The sequence below is a fragment of the Amblyraja radiata genome, chromosome 2 (assembly GCF_010909765.2).
Source record: "Amblyraja radiata isolate CabotCenter1 chromosome 2, sAmbRad1.1.pri, whole genome shotgun sequence".
Classification (NCBI taxonomy): Eukaryota; Metazoa; Chordata; class Chondrichthyes; order Rajiformes; family Rajidae; genus Amblyraja; species Amblyraja radiata.
The window spans coordinates 101,969,306-101,992,308 of NC_045957.1; the positions used below are offsets into that span (position 1 = coordinate 101,969,306).

Consider the following 23,003-nt stretch of genomic DNA (forward strand, 5'->3'; position numbering starts at 1 on the left):
CCTCACTGCCCCTCTCTCCCTCCCCTCCCTCTCTCTTCCCCCTCTCTCCCATCTAACACCCACCCCCTCTCTCTCCCCGTCCCCTCTCTCACCTACCTCTCTCTCCCCCCCTCTCTCTCCTCCCCTCCTCTCTCTCCCCATTCTCTCTCCTCTCACCCCCTCTCTCTCCCCCCCGTCTCCTTCCCCTCTCTCTCCCACTCTCTTTGAGAGTCTCTGTCCCTTCGGCACAGAGACTCTCATGGCAGCGGTGCAACGCTTCCGACACCTCCGACCTCTTGCACTGAGGCTGCTCCATGGCCGGAGCTGCAGCGAGCGACTCGCCAGCCCGGCAAACACTCGCCAGCCCCGGCGTCCCGCCTGCATCTGCCCCCGCCGCTGGTTCTGCTTCCACCCCTCACTCAGCCCTGGCTCTCCAACACCCACGGCCCATGCAATTTATATGAGTTTTGAAATTTTCATTGATCACAGAATTTCTCACGACAGAGCGTGAGAAATTTGTGATCAGCGTGAGAGCGTGAGAATTTATCCAAATGCGTGATTCTCACGCTCAAAGCGTGAGAGTTGGCAGCCCTGATAAAGGGATCATGTATTCAAGAGAGAGTTAGATATAGCTCTTAGGGCTATATTGTGTTCGTATTTGAATTGAACACAATTTGCCCTAAGAGCTATATCTAACGGAATCAAGGGATATGGGGAGAAAGTGGGAACAAGGTACTGGTTTTGGATGATGAGCCATATTGAATGGTGCTGCTGGCTCGAAGGGCCGAATGGCCTACTCCTGCACCTATTTTCTATGTTTCTATGAATAGGCAGATAAAATTCGTACACGTCACAGGTCTCCAGTCTGAAACATGCCCATCCACCACCATGCTCTGATCTCTTCCATGAAGCCTTTCACAATCACCTTTCACAATCACCATACAAAAATCTTAAAACTTAAATAAGAAAAGTAACTCCAACTAACAGCTGATGGCATTCAGTACCTTGTCACCCTTAATTATGACCCATTGAAAAGAATGAGTCAGTTGAAATAAATACAACGTGATATTATTTTCTTAATTATTACATCCACTTCCTGGGATTAGTTATTTTCAAACAACTTTTATCTTACTAATGTTCTGAAGGTTATTTGAAGAGGTAGTTTCCATGGGAACTAAAAGAATAGCTTCTTCATCACTACAAGATTGCTACAATTTAATTTGGTGGATTAATGGGAAATTACATTGGTTTGTATCTCTTGTGGTATAATTTAGTTGAGGGTTTTAAACTGTCATTTTCTACAATTGCGCACAAGCACGTCTGGTCAGAAGGAAGTTATGCTGGGAAGAAAACCTTAAAACCTTGAAAATAATATTGTCGTAAAGTTCAGCAAATTCAGCAGTGGCTAAAACATCTTCACCTATACATTTTTACATCACGACTGAAGAAATTGTACTCTATTTGTTTCCCCCTACCTATCAATTCTTTATCTATTATTAACATGTATCACCAGAATTTTACCAAGTAATTCTGCTCTCATATATAAATTGTTAACTAACAAGAATAATACTGCTTTGTTGCAGTAGAAACTAAACTGCTAAAAATAACACATGTAAAGGATTGCGTAAAAATGTTATTGGGCCCATCAAGTTATAGACAGAGCGAAATGCAGCAGTAATATATGGTCCAACTCGACCAAGATGCTCATCTTAGCTGGTCCCATTCACCCACTTTAAGACCATCTCCTTTGAAATTCTTCCCATCCATGTACCTGTTCAAGGGTAGAAGGGTTTCTGAAGAAGGGTTTCGGCCCAAAACGTTGCCTATTTCCTTTGCTCCATAGATGCTGCTGCACCCGCTGAGTTTCTCCAGCCTTTTTGTGTACCTTCGATTTTCCAGCATCTGCAGTTCCTTCTTAAATACCTGTTCAAATGTTTGCTTATATGCTGTTTTTGCACCTGCCTCAACTACTTCCTGACAGTTCATTTCATATACCCACCACCCTTTGTGTGAAAAAGTTGCCCCTCAGATAAATCTTAATAAATCCTAATAAATCTTTCCTCTCCTATTTTATCTTATGCCTATTAGTTTTTGATTCCACTTCCCTAGGAAAAGGTCTGTGTGCTTCACCTTATCTATGTGTCTCATGGTTTTATATGCCTCTATAAGATTACACCTTAGTCTCCTATGCTCCAAGTAACAAAGTCCTACCCTGGCCAACCTCTCCCTATAACAGGCTCTCAATTCCTGACAGTATTTTTGTAACGCTTCTTCACATTCTTACCAGCATAATGACGTCTTTCCTATAGCAGGGTTTGTGCACGTCAGATTGATTGCATTAGTCGAAAACTCTGCAATGTGGGTCATCACAGGGACGCTTAAGTCAACACCTTTGCAGTGGCTCCATGTCCTCTCTCATATCGCCCCTCCCAGCATACGCAAAAGGAAGAGGATGTTGAAGGCTAACCCTGACCTTCCCATCCATGCTGGCGAACAATCTGCCCAACATGCGCCTGAAGTCGCGCAAACCCTTCTGGCCTTCCGTTAAATCCCTGGAAGACTTTGACTCCAAGACTGAGTTGCACAGATCTTGGAAAGATGACAACACCAACAACAGAGAGGTCATCACAGACCCCACAGTGAAACCATCGGGTTTTGACCTCCATCCCAAGCAATGGCTAAACCTGAACAGAATCCGCACCCTCCTTGCAAGAACAGCCCATCGCCCGCATAAGTGGGGGTTGATAGATAGCCCTGCTTGCGACTGCAGACATCCAGACCAGATCACACGTTGTGAATGACTGCTCACTGAGGCTTTTCCCTGGGGGCATCAGCCATCCACCCAGTAACTGATGCTGTCCTGGCCTGGACGTCTACCCTTGATCTACAACTTTAGGCTGTGCACGCCATACGCAAGAAGTATAGCAGGGTAATCAAAATTGTGCACAATACGCATCAATGCACAACTACAATATAATGCCCCAACACCTGTACCCAGTGCCCTAGATGATGAAGGTTAGCATGCTAAATACCTTCTTCTCCCCAGGGCATGACATTTCACTATGAACATCCTACCCTGGTTTGACTTCCCAAAATGCAACACCTAATTCGTATTTGAATTGAACACGATTTGCCGTTCTCCTGCCCATTTATTTAGTAGATCAAGTTTACACCTCAATTTTTGACAACCTTCTTCACTATACCTCCTATGCCGATGTCATCTGCAAACTTACTAATCATGCCTTGTACACTTTCATGCAAGTTGTTTAAATAAATGATGAACAACAATTGTTCACTACTCCTTCAGGCCTCCACTTCTAAAAACAAACATCCACCACCATCCTGGTTTCTTACCATTAAGTCAAATATATATCCATTTAACTACTTTCTCTGGATCCCATGAGATCTAACGTTCCAGACTAGCCAACCATGTTAAAGGCTTTGTTAAAGACAACGTTCACCACCCTGCCCTCATCAGTCTTCTTTATTACCTCTTCAACGAACTCTAATAGATTTGTTGACACAATGTCCCTTGTCCCTAATCAGCCCTCTCTCTAAATGCTGGGAGATTCTGTTCCTCAGATACCTTCTCATAACTTACATTCTACTGATGCAAGGCTTAGTGGCGTGCAGTTGCATAGCTTCTCCTTGTTGCACTACTTAAATAACGGGCATTAGCCACCCTCCAGCCTTCTGAAATTTCACCTGTGACAAAGATGGAGAAAATATCTCTGCAAAAGCCTCCATAATTTCTTCCCTTGCTTTCCACCATGTCCGAGGTTGCATTTGGTCAGACCCAGGGGATTTATCCACCTTGATATGCTTTAAGACTGACAATACCTGTTTTTTAATAATTTGTATATGGTCCGACATCACAGCTCACTTGCCTCAATTCCTTAGCTTCTCCACAATAAAAACTAATAAGAAATATTTCATTAAAGTTTCACTTATCTCCCGCACTTTCACAAATATTAGACGACAATGCTGATTTTTACAGGAATGTTTTCTCTCCAGAGCCACCTTTTTACCCTTAATATACTGGTAGAATCTACATGGAATTACCATTTACTTTGCCAGCCCGATACATCTCATACCCTCTTTTTGCCGCCCTCAATACCCTCAAGTACACTCTTACATTTCTTGTATTTGTTGAGGGATTCACTTGATCGTGACTACCTAAACCTGACGCATGCCTTATTTTCCTGACCAGAACTTCAATATCTCTCACCAATCTGCATTCCCTAAACTTGTCACTCTTACCTTTCACCCAAACAAGAACATTCTGTTCCTGAATTCTTAATAATTCTTTTAAAAGGTACTTGCCAAAAATCAATTTTCCTGCAAATGTTATCTGATTGTCCAAGTGTGTCGTCTTACTTCTAACAGTTCCTAAGGTTCCTGAGATTACACAATGACCATGCATAGATCTTGAAGCCCAGAAATTGCTCCACGAAATTGCTCTTTGTATGTATGAATGAAAGTCACTGTTCAATTGATTTGACTGAAACTAACATTTTAGTTTGCATTTCCTTTTTAAGTACAATTTCTAGGCCATTGTTTCGGGAAAAAAAGTTTATCTCTAACCTGATTCTTTGTTCTATAATTTTATTTGTGGCAATATTAGGCCTTTGTGGCAATATTAAGCACTGTTCTCAGCGTAGTCTTGAAGAGGGTGTTTTTAGAAATCATGTGGGTGAGTGGCTACACCTGCTGGCCTCCAAGAGCTGAGGAATCTGCACCTCATGTGGAAATAACATGAGTACAGAGAATAGAAAATGCACAGAATGCACTCTGCAGTGCAGGGGAAGAGTGGGTGGGGATATCCACCATAACTAATAGCTCAGCTGCTCTAGTTCTGAAAGATACCAGTGCCAGACTGTGTCAGCAGCAGGTGGTGAGAAAACCTACATGAAGCATGAAGTCTCCATGACCTTAGTCTCATCAATCCAAGCATTGATAGGAAATACCACTGCATAGTTCTTGTGGAGCTAAAGTCCCTTCTTCTCATTGAAGCATCTCACATCTGTGCGTGCATTAGTACTTATGCTCAATTGGTACAGTAGCAAAACTACTGCCTCACTGTTCCAGTGGCCAAGGTTTGGTCCTCACCTCCAGTGTGTGGAGTTTTCATGTTCTCCCTTGTGACTGTGGATTTCCCACAGGTGCTCCAGTTTCAACCCACTTCCCAAAGATGTGCTGATAGATAGGTTAATTTGGCCACTGTAAGTTGTCCACAGTGTGCAGGTGAATAGCAGGATGTGCAGGGATTTGAGGGGAATGTGGGAAGAATAAGTGTAAATGGATGCTTGATGGTCAGTTTGAACTCAATGTGACAAAGAGTGTGTCCGAGCTATGATACTATGAATCAGAGGGATCCAGAACAGATCTAGCAGCTCATGACTGGGCATCAAGGAAATCCTGTGTGCCAGCGGCAGCAGGGGAATTGAGTTCCACTAAAATGTGTAACTTAATTGCCCAGCATACTGCTCACTGTATCAGTATTGTCAACTGTATTAAGCATAATGTGCAGTTATTTCATAGAGGCCTTCAGTTCTTTCAGTCAAAAGCCACACAACTCCAGGGTCTGAAATATTTGGGAATTTATGCATCCTTCCAGTCTTATTCTTGCCCCATTACACCAGCCACAAAAGCTCAAGTCATGATGCTTTAATATGTGATATGTTTCTTAAATATACAAACAGCTGTAAACAATAGCATCCTATATTGACCTAACATGCCAAATGCAATGAACAAAACCTCAGTGGATTTTCCCTACAGACAGTTGGTTTCCACATACAAATTTTATTAATATACAAAACAAGGTTCATAAAAATGCAATCAGAGAATCTATTCACTGATAGATTTAGCATGTAGTTGGTCCACTTATTTGTTTGAAGTGGCTCAATGTATAGTTCCACAGAAGAAGCTTAGTAGTATTACAGAAGCAGCACCTCATTTATATTCCAAAAGATCTGCCTTATGTCATAAATAGGTTTTGGCCATGAAACTGACATTGTTCTGAATGTTAAGAATCTAGGACTAGCAAGATGTTGCAATAGACATTATTTAAATTTTCATAACTTGCCTTTTCATTCCAGCAAGATATAGATATACTAGATAAAAATGTACAAATTTTAATAACATCTAGTACGCACCCTAGCTATAAACAGTTTGCAATTGATTCCTTCACCGCTATTGCAGGGGTTGGTCCAACACGAGTCCAGATGTACCCTTTCTCAGGTTTGGTTGGAATAATTGGAAAAGGAGTAGATCGTGATTTAAAGTATTCAGAAGGTGCATGACAGATAAACTCAAAATGTTCCATCTTTCTTGGTAAATCTTCCTCTGGTCCTGAAAGTACAGCAAAATATTATCATAAATTACTAAAGTAGAATCATTATTGCAATACAAATGAAAAAGAATGCATCTGCAAAATGTACATCAGTCAATAAAAATGCATGTTTAAAAATATTGTTTCTATAACTTACTGCCACAAATCGTAAACCCAAATGAAGGCTAATATAACTTCTATAGTAAGGCATAAATCAAATCAATTCTGAAGAGCAGAAATGCTCAATAATAACAAATTTAATGCTCTATTGATTTGAAAATTCCTTTCTTGAGAATGATGCCAAGTCTAAAAAGGTTAGGTTTAGGTTTATTAATGTTAGGTGTACTGAGGTACAGTGAAATGGTTTGTTTTGCATGCTATCAAATCAGATCAGATAATACTATACATAAATACAAACTCAAGTATTACGTATATATATTTATTGCTCATTATTCTATGTTCGCTCTTCTGGGTGAGGTGCTAACTGCATTTCGTTGTCTCTGTACTGTACACTGCACAATGACAATAAAGATTGAATCTGAATCTGATTATAGATAGCGAAAAGGGGAAGATACAGACTGCAGAATATAGTTCTCAGCATTGTAGCACAAGAGTCCTATCGACAAAGTCCAATGTCTGCTAGGAGTGGAAATGAATCGAACAATACCCTAACTTATGGAAGGACCACTCATAGGTCTGATAACAGATTGGAAGCAGCTGTTCCAGAGACTGGTGATACTCACTTTTAAGCATTCAAGCCACAAATTTACTGTCTGCCGGATGTTAGCAGGCAGAAGGAGAAATGGTCAGGATGGAACAAATCTTTGATTATGTTGGCTGCTTTTCTCAAGCATCGTGAAGTATAGATAAGTCAACGGTGGGAAATCTGGTCTGTGATAGACTGGGCGGTCTTGGGCATAAGAGCTGCGATGAAACCCTGCAGTGTGCTTTCTATGGCATTTTCGATATGCCTTCTATACGTTCCGTACAATTCCTTCAAATTGGATTGCGTGCTTCATGTTCGGTATATGAATTTCATTTCAGCTGCATTCAGCATTCAAAAACATCTTCAGTTTTGAGTCTGTCCTCTGAAAAATTCTGCTTAATCTGGGATGTAGCACCAGAAATGCAAGGAACCTTCAATGTGGCAAGGCCATTCACTGCAAAATGCATTCAAGCCACAAATTTAAGTATTGTTGAAACATGCAGTTTTTAGCAAGCTAAACTTCTTCAGCCAGTCCTGCAGGATCAAGAATGTTAAGGAGTGATTTGGACCACAATAACATTCATAAGATCATAAGGGATACGAGCAGAATTAGGCCATTCGGTCCATCAAGTCTACTCCGCCATTCAATCATGGCTGATCCATCTCTTCCTCCTAACCCCATTCTGCTGCCTCCTCCCCAAAATCTCTGACACATGTAGTTATGAGGACACATACATCCAGTTCCTGAACTTTATACCGAGCAGAACTTGGCCAAATACAATCCTTTCATGCAAATCAGCTATCTCAGACTTGGCAACAAGGTCCAGTGACAAGGAGGTCCAAGACAACTGGAGAACCAGGGACAGCTGCATGAACAATGGCACACACACAAGTGGATATGTGCACAAGTATCTGTCAGAATACATACACTATATATGAATGCCAAAGTGTGCATTTTGCATGAAACTAGGCTTCCAAATGTTGGAATCTGTCAGGGAAGACACCTTTTCTCCATGTAGCACATTTATCTTTAATTCAGTAAACAATATTACAATGGTACAACATTTACATTATTTGTACCAATACAGAATAACATGACTGCAGGTTTGAACACTTTATACGTACCAAGTATATAGGTTGATGCATCAAACTGGTCCTGGGAGCTTGCCTGAGTTGGAATAAGCCATGTAATCACTGCACTCTTCTCACAATATTGATCCTGCACAAATCCTCGTATCTGGGCATAGTATATCTTCTCATCATCCTCATCCACTACGGACACTATGTCCCCAACCTGGTAATAAATACCCTAGAGAATATTGAAATAACACGTCTTCAAAATAAGTAAGAATGCTTCTGAAAAATCTTCAGCTAAACCAATAATACCACTAAGGGGCGCCGCATTGAAGGCAGCCTCTGCCTACAGTCTGTTTGTTTTTCCATCTTTTTTAAATTTTTAATTATTTTAAAGTATGCTTCCTTAGTTTCTTTAGCTTTTCTATGTGGGGGAGGGGGGTAGGGTAAGGGGGAAATCGTTTCCCAGTCACTTCCAGGCGAGGACGCGACTATTCTCCGAGTCGCGTCCTCGCCTCCCTCTCGCGGCCTACCATCTGGATTGGAGCGGCCTTTCCTGCCGGGGACCGGATCAGAGCTCCAGCAGCGGCGGCGCAGCGCTATTGAGGGAGTGCAGCGTAGGTTTACAAGGTTAATTCCCAGGATGGCGGCTGTCATATGCTGAAAGAATGGAGCAGCTGGGCTTGTACACTCTGGAGTTTAGAAGGATGAGAGGGTAACTCATTGAAACATATAAGATTGTTAAGGGCTTGGACACGCTAGAGGCAGAAAACATGTTCCCGATGTTGGGGGAGTCCAGAACCAGGGGCCACAGTTTAAGAATAAGGAGTAAGCCATTTATAACGGAGACGAGGAAACACTTTATCTCACAGAGAGTGACGAGTCTGTGGAATTCTCTGCCTTAGGGTGTGGTGGAGGGAGGTTCTCTGGATGCTTTCAAGAGAGAGCTGGATAGGGCTCTTGAAAATAGGGGATATGGGGAGAAGGCAGGAACGGGGTACTGATTGGGGATGATCAGCCATGATCACATTGAATGGCGGTGCTGGCTCGAAGGGCCAAATGGCCTACTCCTGCACCTATTGTCAATTGTTTTAAAAACCACTTGGATAGCTTACAGGTAAAGAGTATGAACATTGAATTTTCCAATTTTACGTAACTACAATCTCTTCCCCATTATACCATTTCTCCCCCCCCCCCACCCCACTTCTTTCTTCCCCACACCCGACCCATGTGCCCCACATGTACTCACACCTATTTCTCCCCTCCCACTTATATTCTTTCCTCTAGCTTCACAATTCACAATTATTTTGTCTCACACCTTCTTTTAACTCTAGCCTTTATCCTACCATCTGCCAAACAAAAAAGCCTCTTCACCTGTAGCAACCTATTACCTGCCAGGCTTTCTTTCTCCTCTCTTCCTGCTTTCTTCCTCTCCCCCCCCCCCCCACTACAATCAATCTGAAGGGCCCCACCCGAAACATCACCGATCCATGTTCTCCAGAGATGTCTCCTGGCCTGATGAGTTACTCCAGCACTGCCTTTTAAAATTTTTTTTATAAAAGGTTCCACCCTGGATGCATTTAATAAATTTCATCCCATCTAGCCCCCTTATACTAAGACAACCCAGTCAACATTTGGAAACTTAAAATCACCCACTGCTACATGCCTATTGCTTTTCTATCCTACTGCTAATTGTCTGCACATTTGTATTTCCAAATGCAATTGATAGGAGGCACATAGTATAATTCCATCGAATTAAATGCCTCTTATTCTAAATTCTATCCATATATCTTAATTTGCCAATCCCCTGAGGATACCACCTGCCACGCTGTTATAACGCTCAACCTGTTCAGCATTGCAAGCCCTCCCCTCACCCCCCATCATACCTGGAATCAGGAACACTGAGCAGTTATTCTTGCCCTTCCCTTAGCTATGTTTTAGTGGTTGTCATATTAACCTAATCGTACTTTCTGATCCACACTCACAGGCTCCGTGCATTAATATTAACGCAGTTCAACCTACCATTCATCTTATGCTCCCCATCCACTCTGGCTGCTCTGTGCACTTGACTTGCCTGCTCCATTTACTACATTGTATCCCTCCTGCTATGTCACTAGTTTAAACCATTCCAAGTAGCACTGGAAAAACCCACCTATTGGTTCCCCTCCAGATTTCGCCCAACCTCTCCTTCTAGGCTGTGGGCCGAGCATCAAAAATGTGTCTAGAAATAGGATTTCGTGACCCAAGTCACCAAACTACATGAAATTTCAGGCTAGCACACAAAATGGCTGAGGGGGCTTCACAGATGCCTGTTTTACTGGAGATTCCGATTTGTTGTTCTGTGAAATAAATGTCCAATCCAGTTTGCAGCACTTTCTTCAGCCTTTTTAATGCTTTTCCCACTAAATACAATTACCTGTTGCAAGTTTCCACAACATTTATTCCACAGAACAACAAATCGGAATCTCCAGGAAAACAGGCATCTGTGAAGCCCCCTCGGCCATTTTGTGTGCTAGCCTGAAACAAAGCGCGTGATTGGCCAACTGGCAGACAACTCAATGTTAAACGTGCTTTGATTGGACTAAAAAATTCCCGAAATTTTTCCGTTTTTTTCTCTAATTTAATAAAAAAAATGTGCAAGTCTTCTTCATATCGAGTTTCAGGGGTGATTTATATAATTTTTTTTACACAATATGTGAAAATTTCATGTAGTTTGGTGACTTGGGTCACGAAACTGCAGAATAAAGCTCCTCAGCCCACAGCCTATTCTTGTACAGGTTTATTTGTCCCAGAAGAGATTAAAATTATCCAAATATCTGAATCCCTGCCTTATGAGCTTGTGTCTTTCAGCTGTTATAGTTATACTGCACAGAAGCAGGCCCTTTGGCCCAATTTGCACATGCCGACCAAGAAGCCCCATCTACACTAGTCCTGCATGCCCGTTATCTATTCAATCTTTTAATTTCTCAACTCATTATTTCGTGGTAAGAGGAGTAATATTGAGATTACTATTAAAGAGGTTTTCCTTTTCAGCGTTCTATCTGAGCCCACAAATTGCTGTTGCAGGACCTCATCTCTCTCCTTACTTATTTATACATGAAAGTACTTAAAATTACTTGGCATCATGCAGTACACAAACCATACGATGTCAATAATACATAACTCCCAATGTGAATATGCCCATGGATAAAAATAACTACTTCAAAACAACTTAGAAATCGATTCAACATTTTTCTTAGTCATATAAAATGGATTTGCACATTACTGAAAAATTCTTACCCCGTAGAAAATAGATTCAGATGTGATGATTGTGGACACGGACTCTGGTGCTTTAATTGGCTGCAAATAACAAAAGTCTCTGTCATTATTCTAACTCAGCATTTGAAAAATAATGACCAGTAGCTGAAGAGTGAGAGACGGTATTAAAGAGTGCAAAAATAACTTATTTCATGCGTAATTATTTTTTCACGTTGAACCGTCTTTTTAAAAATGCAAAATATCCTTACTTCCAATCAGGAATTATTGAGCTAAATCTCTAGTTTTATGTGCAAATATATACAATACAATAAAATTCCCAACACCTAGCATTTATCTTACAATATACACATGAATATACAGGGAATGAGGAAAATGGATCACGTACAGGCGGAGATTATTTTAACGGCATCACGATTGGCATGGAATTCGTGGACTTAAGGGCCTGTTCCTGTGCTGTACTGTTGTACAGGTCCCTTATTAAAGTCCACCATTTTTCAATCCAAAACCAAAATATTAAAAATCATATTGTTGAAATTATGTTTTGATGCATTAGCTTTTATCTGCCAAGCTGGTAGGTCAGGCTAGAACTGTATAATATTAGTCCGGCAACAGGGAGAGTATTGTGTGCAATTCTGGTCTCCAGATGACAGGAGGACAGATAGCACCAGAAAGGGTACAGAGGAGATTTTCTCGTATGTTGCCAGGATTGGAGAAATATGGTTGTGAGAAGCAGACTAAATTGGGATTATTTTCTTTGGAATAAACAAAATCAAGCAGAAATTTAATTGAGGAATACAAAATTATGAGAAGCTTAGTAATGATGAACAGGAACAATAACCCTAAAGGCTGCAAATAGCGTTAAGAAGTGAGAATAACATTGATCCATTTTGATTGGAATGGACACATGAATGGCCACTTTCTGTGCCACAGATGTTTATTAAACTACTCTTTATATAAATGGCCCTATTCAATGTCAGGTATTAAATAAAACAGCATGGCTTACATTTACCCCACCGCACTGTATTATGTCAAATATTCCGTTAAAAATAGAGGATTAAAACCTTCTCTAAAATAAATAATTTCCAGGATAATTAAGCATCATAGTTATACTGTAATTAGTGTTTTCTGGAAGTTTAGTTACCAAAAGAACAAAATCAATAAATAAATTACAGGCACGGATTTAGACTTGATGACACTCCATGTACTTTCAGGCTCTTTTACATTCTACTTTTAATAAAGGATTCATTGCTAGCATCTCAGTTTGGAGATTTACTTTAAAGAACAAAGTGCATCAAATATCACTGAGTGCTAGATGTGAGAAAAGCTCCCCGAAAGATTGATAATATATAATGCACTATTGTAAAATTATTGAACTATTAGTTGAACTATTTGTTTTCTTCCCGCCCAATAGCTTTAAATATTCAAAGACTGTACCTTTGAACCGCCTTACATTTTTTAATTTGAATATATGCCTACGGCCCTTTCCTTTGGTAGAAACTTTTTTCTCAGTGGGAGGCATTGACCTGTATTTTGTGTTCCGTAACCTTGCAGACCGCCTGTGAATTTCTTGCTTTGCCTGTCAAAATACAAAACAAAAATGAAATTAAAAATTAAAGGAAATCAAAAAGAAAGGCACATGAACTGGAAAGTGTTGCTACAGGAGAGGTTGGGACAATCAACGATTTAATTGAAAATATACTCATGGATGAAGAAGGCATACCTGAGGTACTAAATAAGTACTTGACATTAGACTTTAACAAAAAGATAATGCTGGGAAGATGCAATTCAGATTCTAGGAGTCTAAAAACTAATAAAGAGGAGCTACTGGAGAAGCCAGCTGTACTTAAAGTGGATAAATCATTTGGTCCGAATGAAATACCTGGCAGGATACCAAGGAAAATGAGGGAGAAAATTACAATGGAAATTATCATAATCTTCCACACATCCATAAATTTAGAGTTGTGACTAATGACTGGAAAATCGCAAATGTTACACCCCTGTTCAGAAAAAGGGAGAAGGTATAAACTTAGTAACTACAGATGTTAGTCTAACCTTGATGTTCGAGAAGTTCTAGAAACAATAACTCGGGAGTCATTACTTGGACCAGCGCAGATCAATTACAGTAAACCAACATGAACAGTTAAAGGAAAAGCATGTCTAGTTAATTTGATAGTTTTGTTAAAGTAACACAAAGGTTTGACAAGGCAAATGCAGTTTTTGTGAAATATACAGTTCAGAATTCCAAAAGGTATTTGATAAAGTGCCATATAATAGTAGTGATGCTGGAAATAATGGAACTGTAACATCAAGGAAATTGGCAAAGTAATACCATGTACCAGGAAACGGTATTGATAGGTTGTTTTATAGACTTAAAGGAAAGTTTAGTCAGATTCAGATTCAAACTTTATTGTCATTGTGCAGTGTACAGTACAGAGACAACAAAATGCAGTTAGCATCTCCCCAGAAGAGCGAACATAGAATATGAGCAATAAATATATATACGTACATACAGTCGTCGTAGTGCAATTTTCTTTTCCGGGGAAGGAGTGTCCGGGGGGGGGGGGGGGGTGGGGGGGGGGTGACTGGCAATCACTGAGGTACAGAGTTAAGTAATGAAACAGCCGCAGGGAAGAAGCTGTTCCTGGACCTTCTGATCCGGCAACGGAGAGACCTGTAGCGCCTCCTGGATGGTATGAGGGTAAACATGTTTGGCTGGGGTGAGAGCAGTCCTTGACGATGCTGCCCTTTGCAGACATCGCTTGCTTTGGACAGACTCAATGGAGGGGAGTGAAGAACTGGTGATGTGTTGGGCAATTTTCACCACCCTCTGCAGTGCTTTCCGGTCGGAGACAGAGCAGTTGCCATACCATACTGTGATACAGTTGGTAAGGATGCTCTCGATGGTGCAGCGGTAGAAGTTCACCAGAATCTGAGGTGACAGATGGACCTTCTTTAGTCTCCTCAGGAAGAAGAGACGCTGGTGAGCCTTCTTGACCAGAGTTGAGGTATTGTGGGTCTAAATGTAGTGTAGTTATTTGTGTGGTCAGTACTAAGACCATGTACTAAGTAATAATGATTTAGTTCTCTGTGTACAGAGCACAATTTCTAAATCTGCAGATGGCATACAAAACCTGGAGGAATAGTTCACTTTGAGGAGAGTAACAGACTTCAAGGAGATACAGACTGACTGGTAGTGAAGCATTACATCTTGGTTGGATGATTGACAGAAGGCAATATAAACCAAAGGGCACAATTCCAATAGGGGAATGCAGATATCTCAGGGTATTTGTGCACATTTTGTCTAAAGTGACAAGTGGGTTAAAATAATGCAGCATTCTGGTCTTTATATTGAGACATGGTCTCCAACAGCAAAGAAGTTAAGATGAATGTTTATATTACTGCTTCAATCACAATTGGTACACTGAATCCAGGTAACAGCATCACCCTATGAAAAACACGAAGACAGTCAGCACAGTACAACTTGCCAATTAAACGGTTTCAAAATAAACTGTGGATGCTGGAATCCTGAGCAAGAAAGAAAGATCTGGAGGAATTCAAAAAAGGCTGCAAGAGGTCAGGCTAGGGCAAAGCCTGGCTAGTGAGAGGTGAGGCAGATGGGTAAGTGACAATGGCTAGTGGTGAAAAGGAGATAGAAACGGTATCAAATGAAGAAAGAAGAGTTATGAAATGCAAAGCGATGTGGATGGAAAGGGACAGGTTAGAGGGGAGAGTGAGAGAGGGGGTCAAAGGGAAACATGGGATTTGGAGATGGGAGACAAGCGTACGGAAGAAACGGACAGATTATGTTTCGGGCCGGGGCCCTTCTTCATTCTGATGGGGTCTCCTTCCCATGAAAACTCTGTGTGGTGTGATTCACACCCATTAGGTTTACAATGATTGAGCTGGCAATCTGGATTTACTGATACGATTGCAGTGAGTTTGTACAATTGTACACATTTTACAATTTAATTCCCATTTTTTCCCCACAAAGACATCCATATTTCACTCTAGATCTTCTATTCTTTCAGATGCAAAACCTCTCCAGGTGCATTAAATTATAGCGCAGAAGAAGCCAATCTTCTCAGTGCCGTCTCTCAACTATTGTATTCTGGAAAGAATCCCAAAAGCCTGAAACTTCCTTTGTTCCAAAGGTTTACCTCGTTTCCATTTTAAAAGATGCAAAGCTCTATTACTGCTTCAAAAATCAACTGGGTAAAAACATTTTTGTTGACTTTTCAACTCAATCATTTGGATATTAGAATGATCGTAGGACTACACATTTAATTTTAAATCTTAATTTGGAGCAGCCAATTTGGATGCAAAGTGAAAGATGCAGACAAGATTGTGATACATTTTGATGGGATGAATTGAGTGATGGTGTTCATTCATGGATGAGCATAGAACAGTACATTACAGCACAGGAACAGACCCTTCAGCCTGTCATGTCTGTGCTAACTATGATGCCAATTTAAAATGTACACTCCTTGTCTGTTCATGTGGCTGTCTAAATGTCTCTCAAATGTTGCTATAGTATTTGCTTCCACCACCCCTTGGCAGCATCTTCCAGGCAACTACCAACCTATGTAAACTTGCCTCATACATCGTAGAGTCATACAGCATGGAAACAGGCCCTTCGGCCCAATTTGCCTATGCCGACCAAGATGTCCCAAATACACTAGTCCCACCAGCCACATCCCTCTAAATATTTAATATCCATGTATCTCCCAAAATGTCTTTTAAATATAGTTATAGTACCTGCCTCAACTACCTCCTCTGGCAGTTTGTTCCATATATCCACCACTTTGTGAAAAAGTTGCCCCACAGGTTCCTATTAAACCTTCCCCCTCTCATAATGAAGCAATGCTCTCTAGCATTTGACATTTCTACCTGGGGGGGGGGGGGGGGGGGGGGGGTGGCCATATGTGGCTTAACCAAAATTTTATGCAGCTGCTACATGGCTTCCCAACAGTTATACTTAAAATCATTTGCTGGGTTAAAGGTAAATATCAGAGATTGCACGACCCAGAAAGCATCCTTCTGTGCCATAACAATTCTATTCGTTTTAAGATGATAAACCTTCGAACAAAACACCCTTTCTATTAAAAAAAAACACGTATAAAATCCTCTTCATTTCCCCCACAGATGCTGCCTAACTCGCTAAATTGCTCGAGCAATGATAAGACACAAAATGCTGGAGTAACTCAGCGGGACAGGCAGCATCTCTGGCGAGAAGGAATGGTTGACGTTTCGGGTCGAGACTATTCTTCAGACTGGGTGTGATTCTTCATACCTCTAGCAATGTATTTGTTTACTCAACATTTTAGCAACTGCAGGCTTGTGACTCTATTAAATCCCCTCAGTTTCTGGAGCCACAGAGGCAGTTCCAGGCCCCTCAGCATCAAGCCGCACCCCGCCTATTCCCTGGTGGGGCCTCGCTCGCTCGCTAGCAGCGCACGGTCTCCAGGCCAGGCCAGGCCAGGCCGCTCACCTGCTTCCCACCGCCGTTGCTCTGCTGTGCGGGCGGCGCGGATCCGGGCGCTGAGGCCGGGCCAGGCCCGGGGCTCTTGGCGGCGCAGTTGTTGCAGACGATCTCGCCCTGGCTGCTCTTCCTCCACATGGCCGACGAGTTGGCCTTGCACACGCTGCACGATGGCTTCAGGCCTAGCGGCATCTTCGACAGCGTCTGGTCCCGGGCAGCAGTGAAATCAGGGCGGGCGGGCGGGCGGGGGGGGGGGAGGCGCCGCAGCACCAGAGCCGGCCCTCGCCTGGATGCTGAAGGCTCGGCCTGTCCTCGGCAACGAGCGCCCCCCGCAGACCGGGAGGACTGGCAGCAGCGAGCGGCGCCCATCAGCCGCGCTCAGCCAAACCGAGAGAGCACGCATCTGGGAAAACACACAAAGTGCTGCAATAACTCATGGGGTTACGCAGCATTACTGGAGGATATGGATAGACGACACATCGAGTCGGAATCCTTCTTCATATTGATTGCAAGGGGAGCACCAGAAAGCTGGAAATGTGAAGCGAGACAAGACCAGGGAAGTGATGGGTGATAAACTCGGAGGTAATTAGCAGAATCTAAGGTTAGCAATGTTACAAAATTTTGAGATTTTAAAAATCAAGTCTGCAATTTATCCCATCAGATAAAGCATAAAAATAAGTTTCATTTGACACCTAATTCACTTTCATATCTTCAGTATTAAAAATGTTATGGCCATTTTCATACTCGGAAATTAGCATCTTGTTCCCTATTGCTTTTCCGTTGAAAGCTGTGTTCGAGGACAGTCAAATGGCCATAACTTTCTTAAAAATTAAGAGAACTGAAAGAAATTTTCAGTTATTATAGATTGAAGCATTCTGAAACAAATATGAAACAACCTTACTTGGATGACCTGAAATTAAAGCATATAATTAGTTAGTTATGTCTAACCCTCCTCTATGTCTACAAAGCCCTCAATGGGCTTGCCCCCTCCTACATTAAAAGTCTTCTCACCCACCACTCCACCTCCAGGTCCCTCAGATCGTCCGACTTGGGGCTGCTGAATATCCCGCGGTCTAGGCATAAGCTTAGCGGCAACCGCGCCTTTGCGGTTGCGGTTCCTAGACTGGAACAGCATCCCCCTTCCCATCAGAACTGCCCCCTCCATCGACTCCTTTAAGTCAAGACTAAAATCTTATCTATACTTATCTATCAATATTCCGACTCGATGTGACGCCTTTCCTGACGTCCACTGAGCGAGGGTTATATGTATGTAGTTTGTTTGTTTATACTATTCTTATAACAAATGTAAAGCACTTTGGCCAACAAGTTGTTTTTTAAATGTGCTATATAAATAAATGTGACTTGACGACTTGTGACTAGTTACCCAATTGTAGCTAATTACATAATTCAATTACTAGATCTAAACATCTATCCATTTCTTAAGAAAAGATCAACATTTTTAAATAGCCTAAGTGTCCAAATAACATACACACAAGAATTCACAATATAACATGATTTTTAAATCTCATTGTCATGGATTTATAGGCCAAATGGAAGGAATTTAGTGTTTAATACCTGCAAATTAATGGCCATTTAAATCATCTTGCGAGTGGGTTTTTCTGGAACGCGATCATTTGGAACGTTGCGGTTGCGGTGAATTTAAACCCCATATCGGCAGGAAAAATACTGCCAGTTCGTATGGGGAAAAAAATCACCGTTTCGCAACGTAAAATGTGAATTAAAGGCATCTTAAGGAGCACTTTTATACATAAAATAAACTGCTTTCCTTTACCTGTCCCGTACGTGAAATCCGTCCCCGTTGTCGTCGTTGTCGGCTTTAGAAGCTGATTTTTAAATTACTTGTCCAGCGATTAAAAAAAAAATTCACAGAACGCCCGTCGGAACAATTCTTCAGCACAAGCTTGCACTCCGAGAAAATATAATCCAGGACAGGTAGGTGAAAACCGCATTTTGATTTGTCCTTTTGCACACCTTTCATTCATTGGTTCTCTGTACCTTTTTCGTATCTCTCGTTCCCTTCTCCCCTGACTGAGCCTGAAGAAGAGTCTTGACAGGAAATGTGCTGCCTGGCTTGCTGAGTTACTCCTGCTTTTTGTGTCTATCTTTGGTGTAAACCAGCCTCGGCAGTTCCTTCCGATACAAAGTTAAGAGGGATATGGGTCAAATGAGACTAATCCAGTACGTCAACATTGTCAGCATGGGTGAGTCTGAGAAGTGCTTATTTCCATGTTAGAGTCATAGTGTGGAAACAGATCCTTTGGCCCAACTTGCACACTAGTCCCACCTGCCAGCATTTGGTCCATATTCCTCCAAACCTGTCCTATCAATGTACCTGTCTAACTTTCTTAAACGTTGGGATCGTCCCTGCTTCAACTACCTCATCTGGTAGCTTGTATCCTTCAGATTTCTATTAAATCTTTTTTCCCCATCACCTTAAACCTATGTCCTCTGGTCAAGAGACTCTGTGCATCTACCCGATCTATTCCTCTCATGTTCATGCACCTCTATAAGATCATCCCTCATCCTCCTGCGCTCCACGGAATAGTCCCACTCAACCTCTCCCTCTAGCTCAGACCCTCTAGTCAAGGCAACATCCTGGGGTACAGCTCCAAGACTATGAATATTTGAAATAGTGTACGAATAACCAAAGTCTGTATGCATGGACAACAAATTGTTAAAATGGCAAAGGTTACTTTTATTGCAAGGGGGTTGGACTTTAGAAATAGGCAACTGTTATAGTAATACATAGTGTTGGTGAAGCCACAGCTGGCATACAGTGCAGAGGCAATCCAGAAGAGATTTACTGAACTAATTCTTGGGACGAGTGTATAATTCGATCATGAACAGCTAAAGAGGTTGACTTGCAAGGAAAAGTTCAATGGACCAGGCTTGTATCTGTTAAAGCACTGATATTGGAATGGCTGAAATAAAAGTTAGCAATAGGGGGGGTTGCACGCAAGGTCACCGGGTCAAAGGGCTTGACGCACAGAGCCGCTCAATCCACCTGGAGGACATCCCAGCATATATGTTGTTAATAGACGAAACGTGTACTTTCCTACCTGTTAAAAACCGCCAAAATTGTGAATTTTGCGCTGTAAATAATTGTGGAAGTCAGGGTAACCGTGAGAGACATCTATCCTACTTCAGAATTCCAAAAGTGAAGAGAAATTAAGGTAGAGAAGCGAGAGCTGAAGGGACAACAACAGCTAAAGTGCTTGGCGAACATTGGCCGTGCAAATATCGAGATTGAAAATATTGGGGATTATTGCATTTGCTCACTGCATTTCATCAACAGTAAGGCATTATTTGTGTTTTTTCTTGATTCCTTTGGTATCTAAAAAGTTTCAGGACATAAATCTGTCTGTAAAATTTTTAAATCCCCCATGGTTCTGAAGTGGGTTTTCACATGCAAAATGAAAACGCTTCTGAAGCTAAATTTGTCATTAAAAACATCTCCAGACTTACGAGTGGTGTGTGGAAAAGTAAGTTTTCTATCATTATGCTATTGAGATGTATATTTTGGCAAATAATAAAATGTCCTGACAGCTTAAACACCCACTCCCTTTCAATACGATATTGTCAATTTGCTGAGGTTGATTATGTCCAATTAACAGCTAACAATTATGCCATTCCTTGGCTTGCATCTGAGTAAAATGTAATTCAAAACCCACGTATGGTCTGCGATTTTTTTAATGATAAATTTTGCTTCAGAGGTGTTTTATTTTTTATTTTTTCAGAGTTTGAAAATAGGTTTGTTATAGCTGCATAAGCATTAGTGAAGCCATCAGCTCTGGAGTACTGTGTATAGCTTGGTTCCCTTCCACTGGCACTTGGGGCAGGTCAGAGGAGAATCACCTTGTACCTGGGATGAGAAGGTTGTATTACAGATAGCAAAATAAGTTGGATCGGAAATCTTTGGCTTTTAAAAAGTAATTGGGTATTTTTATAGCGTAAATTGAATAGTAAGGGTATCCAAGGTAATAGAAACATCTCAACATCTTTAATGAGGGGGAAACCACTTTAAGACGAGGCCAGTAAGAACTTATTGCAAAGTATGAATCTCTGCAAATTTTCACTCTTGAGGCTCGATCACTAGAAGTAATTAAAGAACTGGGAAGTGAAGAGCAGATCAGCCACCGTCATACTATATGTAAGGGCCGGCTTGAGGGCTCGGAGACTGGGGTGGGGTGGGTTTTTTTCCAACCACCCCACCCCAATTCCTCCCACCCCTTCGCCAGACGTCATTAACCCCCAGCACCTCTTCACCTCCTTTTCCTCACCGTTACTTTTCCCACCTCCTATAACACCAACTCAGCAGCCCTTTGCAACTCCGCAACACTGATGGATTCCATTTTTATTTATTGCAATATTGGTGCATAGCCAATTCACCAAATCAATTCACCATCCGAACACCCTTCCACCCTCTCCCCAACCACGATTTTATCTGTTCACCTCTCTGACTTCTGATGCTGTAGGTTTGCACATTTTCCCTTGATATCATGGGCTTCCTCCAGTGCTCCTCCCACATCGCATTAACATGCAATATGGTACGTTAACTGGGCACTGTAAATTGCCCCTAGTGTTTACGTAAGTGATAGATTCTGGGCAGAGTTGATGAGAATGTGGAGAGGATAAAAGATGGAATTAAAGTTGAATTGATGTAAAAATGTGTAGCCGATGGTCAGAGGAGATCTGGTGCGGCATAAGTTCTAGGAGCAGAATTACCCAACTTGTCCCATCAAGTCTACTCTGCCATTCAATCAAGGCTGATCTATCTTTCCCTCTCAACCCCATTCTTCTACCATCTCCCTATAGCCCCTGACACCCTTACTAATGAAAAGACAAAAGGCTTCTTTGTCTGAAGAAGGGTTTCGGCCCGAAACGTTACCTATCTCCTTCGCTCCATAGATGCTGCTGCACCCGCTGAGTTTCTCCAGCATTTTTGTGTACCTTCGATTTTCCAGCATCTGCAGTTCCTTCCATGTTGGAACAGTTCCATGTTCCAACACAGGCTTCTTTCCATGTTGTGTCTTTCTATGACATTAAAACGTACAAGTTTGGTGGCCCACTTTAAAACCCACATTAATAAAGTGCTTATTGTGGGACTTCCACACCAGCTGAGCCCCTTGTATCAGATAATTCAATACAAAACTGGACATGATCATTGTATTGGATCAATAAAATCTGCCAGATCAAAGCAAACGAAAAGCAAATCAAAGCAAATTTAAGGCTCTTAATGATAGCGGATCAGGAGATATGGGGAGAAGGCAGGAACGGGCTACTTATTGTGGATGATCAGCCATGATCACATTGAATGGCAGTGCTGGCTCAAAGGGCCGAATGGCCTACTGCACCTATTGTCTATTGAATGTGTTCATCACAATGATCAGAATTCTAAGGTAATTTAAAAACACAGTAGAAATATGGCCTGCCATATTCCCTCTGCTAATTGCATCCACCTGTGGGCTTGAGGGGCTTGTATCGAAGCACATATTCCTATAGCCATGGTTCAACAGTTTAAATTACTTGTTGATTAATTTTGGAACTGATTAGTATACGCCATGTTATACAGGACATTCAGGACAGTTTTCGGTTATTTAAAATGTATTTATACAGGTAGTGTATAAGATATTAGTTAAATGCTTATCTGTCAATTCATTTTCAGCTGTATTAATGAAAGTATATCAAGTTACCACTTGAATATATATTAAGGAATTTATAAGCATTAAATTAGGATTCTAACACCAAGGCTGATTAAACCGGTTTAGAGCAGATTTTATGCTCAGCATAAATGTGCAAGTGAATCAAGGAAAACGGAGCAAATAAATTACCAGAACTAGTGTAAATATAAGCACAATTGTACCCAGAAAGCCAGTGAAAGCCCATGGCCAATTGCTTACATACTGTGCCGTCCAGTTGTTTTTAAAAATTGGTATCAATGGGGTATTGGGGAGAAAAATTTAAGATCAGATACCCACTGTTGGATGGTGACCAAGTACACTGAACTCATTTAATATTCCTATGACTGCCTCAATTGAGACAAAACCAGTCAGTAGGTTTTTTAAGGGCACCATTCATTCTCTTCATTCTGACGTGAAAAGAAAACTGAATTGTCAAGAGAGCTTGAAAATTTTGAACAAACTTTTAACAATTTC

The 23,003-nt window shown here is 41.5% G+C and overlaps 1 protein-coding gene across 1 annotated transcript; it reads right to left on the reverse strand.

Annotated features, from left to right (window-relative positions):
* Window positions 1-5,631: 5,631 nt before the first annotated feature.
* On the reverse strand, window positions 5,632-17,125 carry gatad1 (GATA zinc finger domain containing 1). The gene is made up of 5 exons (XM_033012377.1): window positions 16,837-17,125; window positions 12,799-12,924; window positions 11,370-11,429; window positions 8,142-8,325; window positions 5,632-6,330 (listed from the first exon to the last, which is right to left on the reverse strand). Exons 1-5 carry the CDS (start codon window positions 17,017-17,019, stop codon window positions 6,140-6,142), a joined length of 744 nt encoding a protein of 247 aa, XP_032868268.1. The 5' UTR covers window positions 17,020-17,125; the 3' UTR covers window positions 5,632-6,139.
* Between the last annotated feature and the right edge of the window lie 5,878 nt (window positions 17,126-23,003).

Excerpts from the sequence above, each read along its gene's own strand:
- gatad1 (XM_033012377.1), bottom strand. The coding sequence starts at position 17,019 with ATGCCGCTAGGCCTGAAGCCATCGTGCAGCGTGTGCAAGGCCAACTCG. Across the intron at positions 12,925-16,836 it reads GCAACGGCGGTGGGAAGCAG|GCAAAGCAAGAAATTCACAG; the intron begins GTGAGCGGCCTG and ends GTATTTTGACAG. Across the intron at positions 11,430-12,798 it reads ATATATTCAAATTAAAAAAT|CCAATTAAAGCACCAGAGTC; the intron begins GTAAGGCGGTTC and ends TGTTATTTGCAG.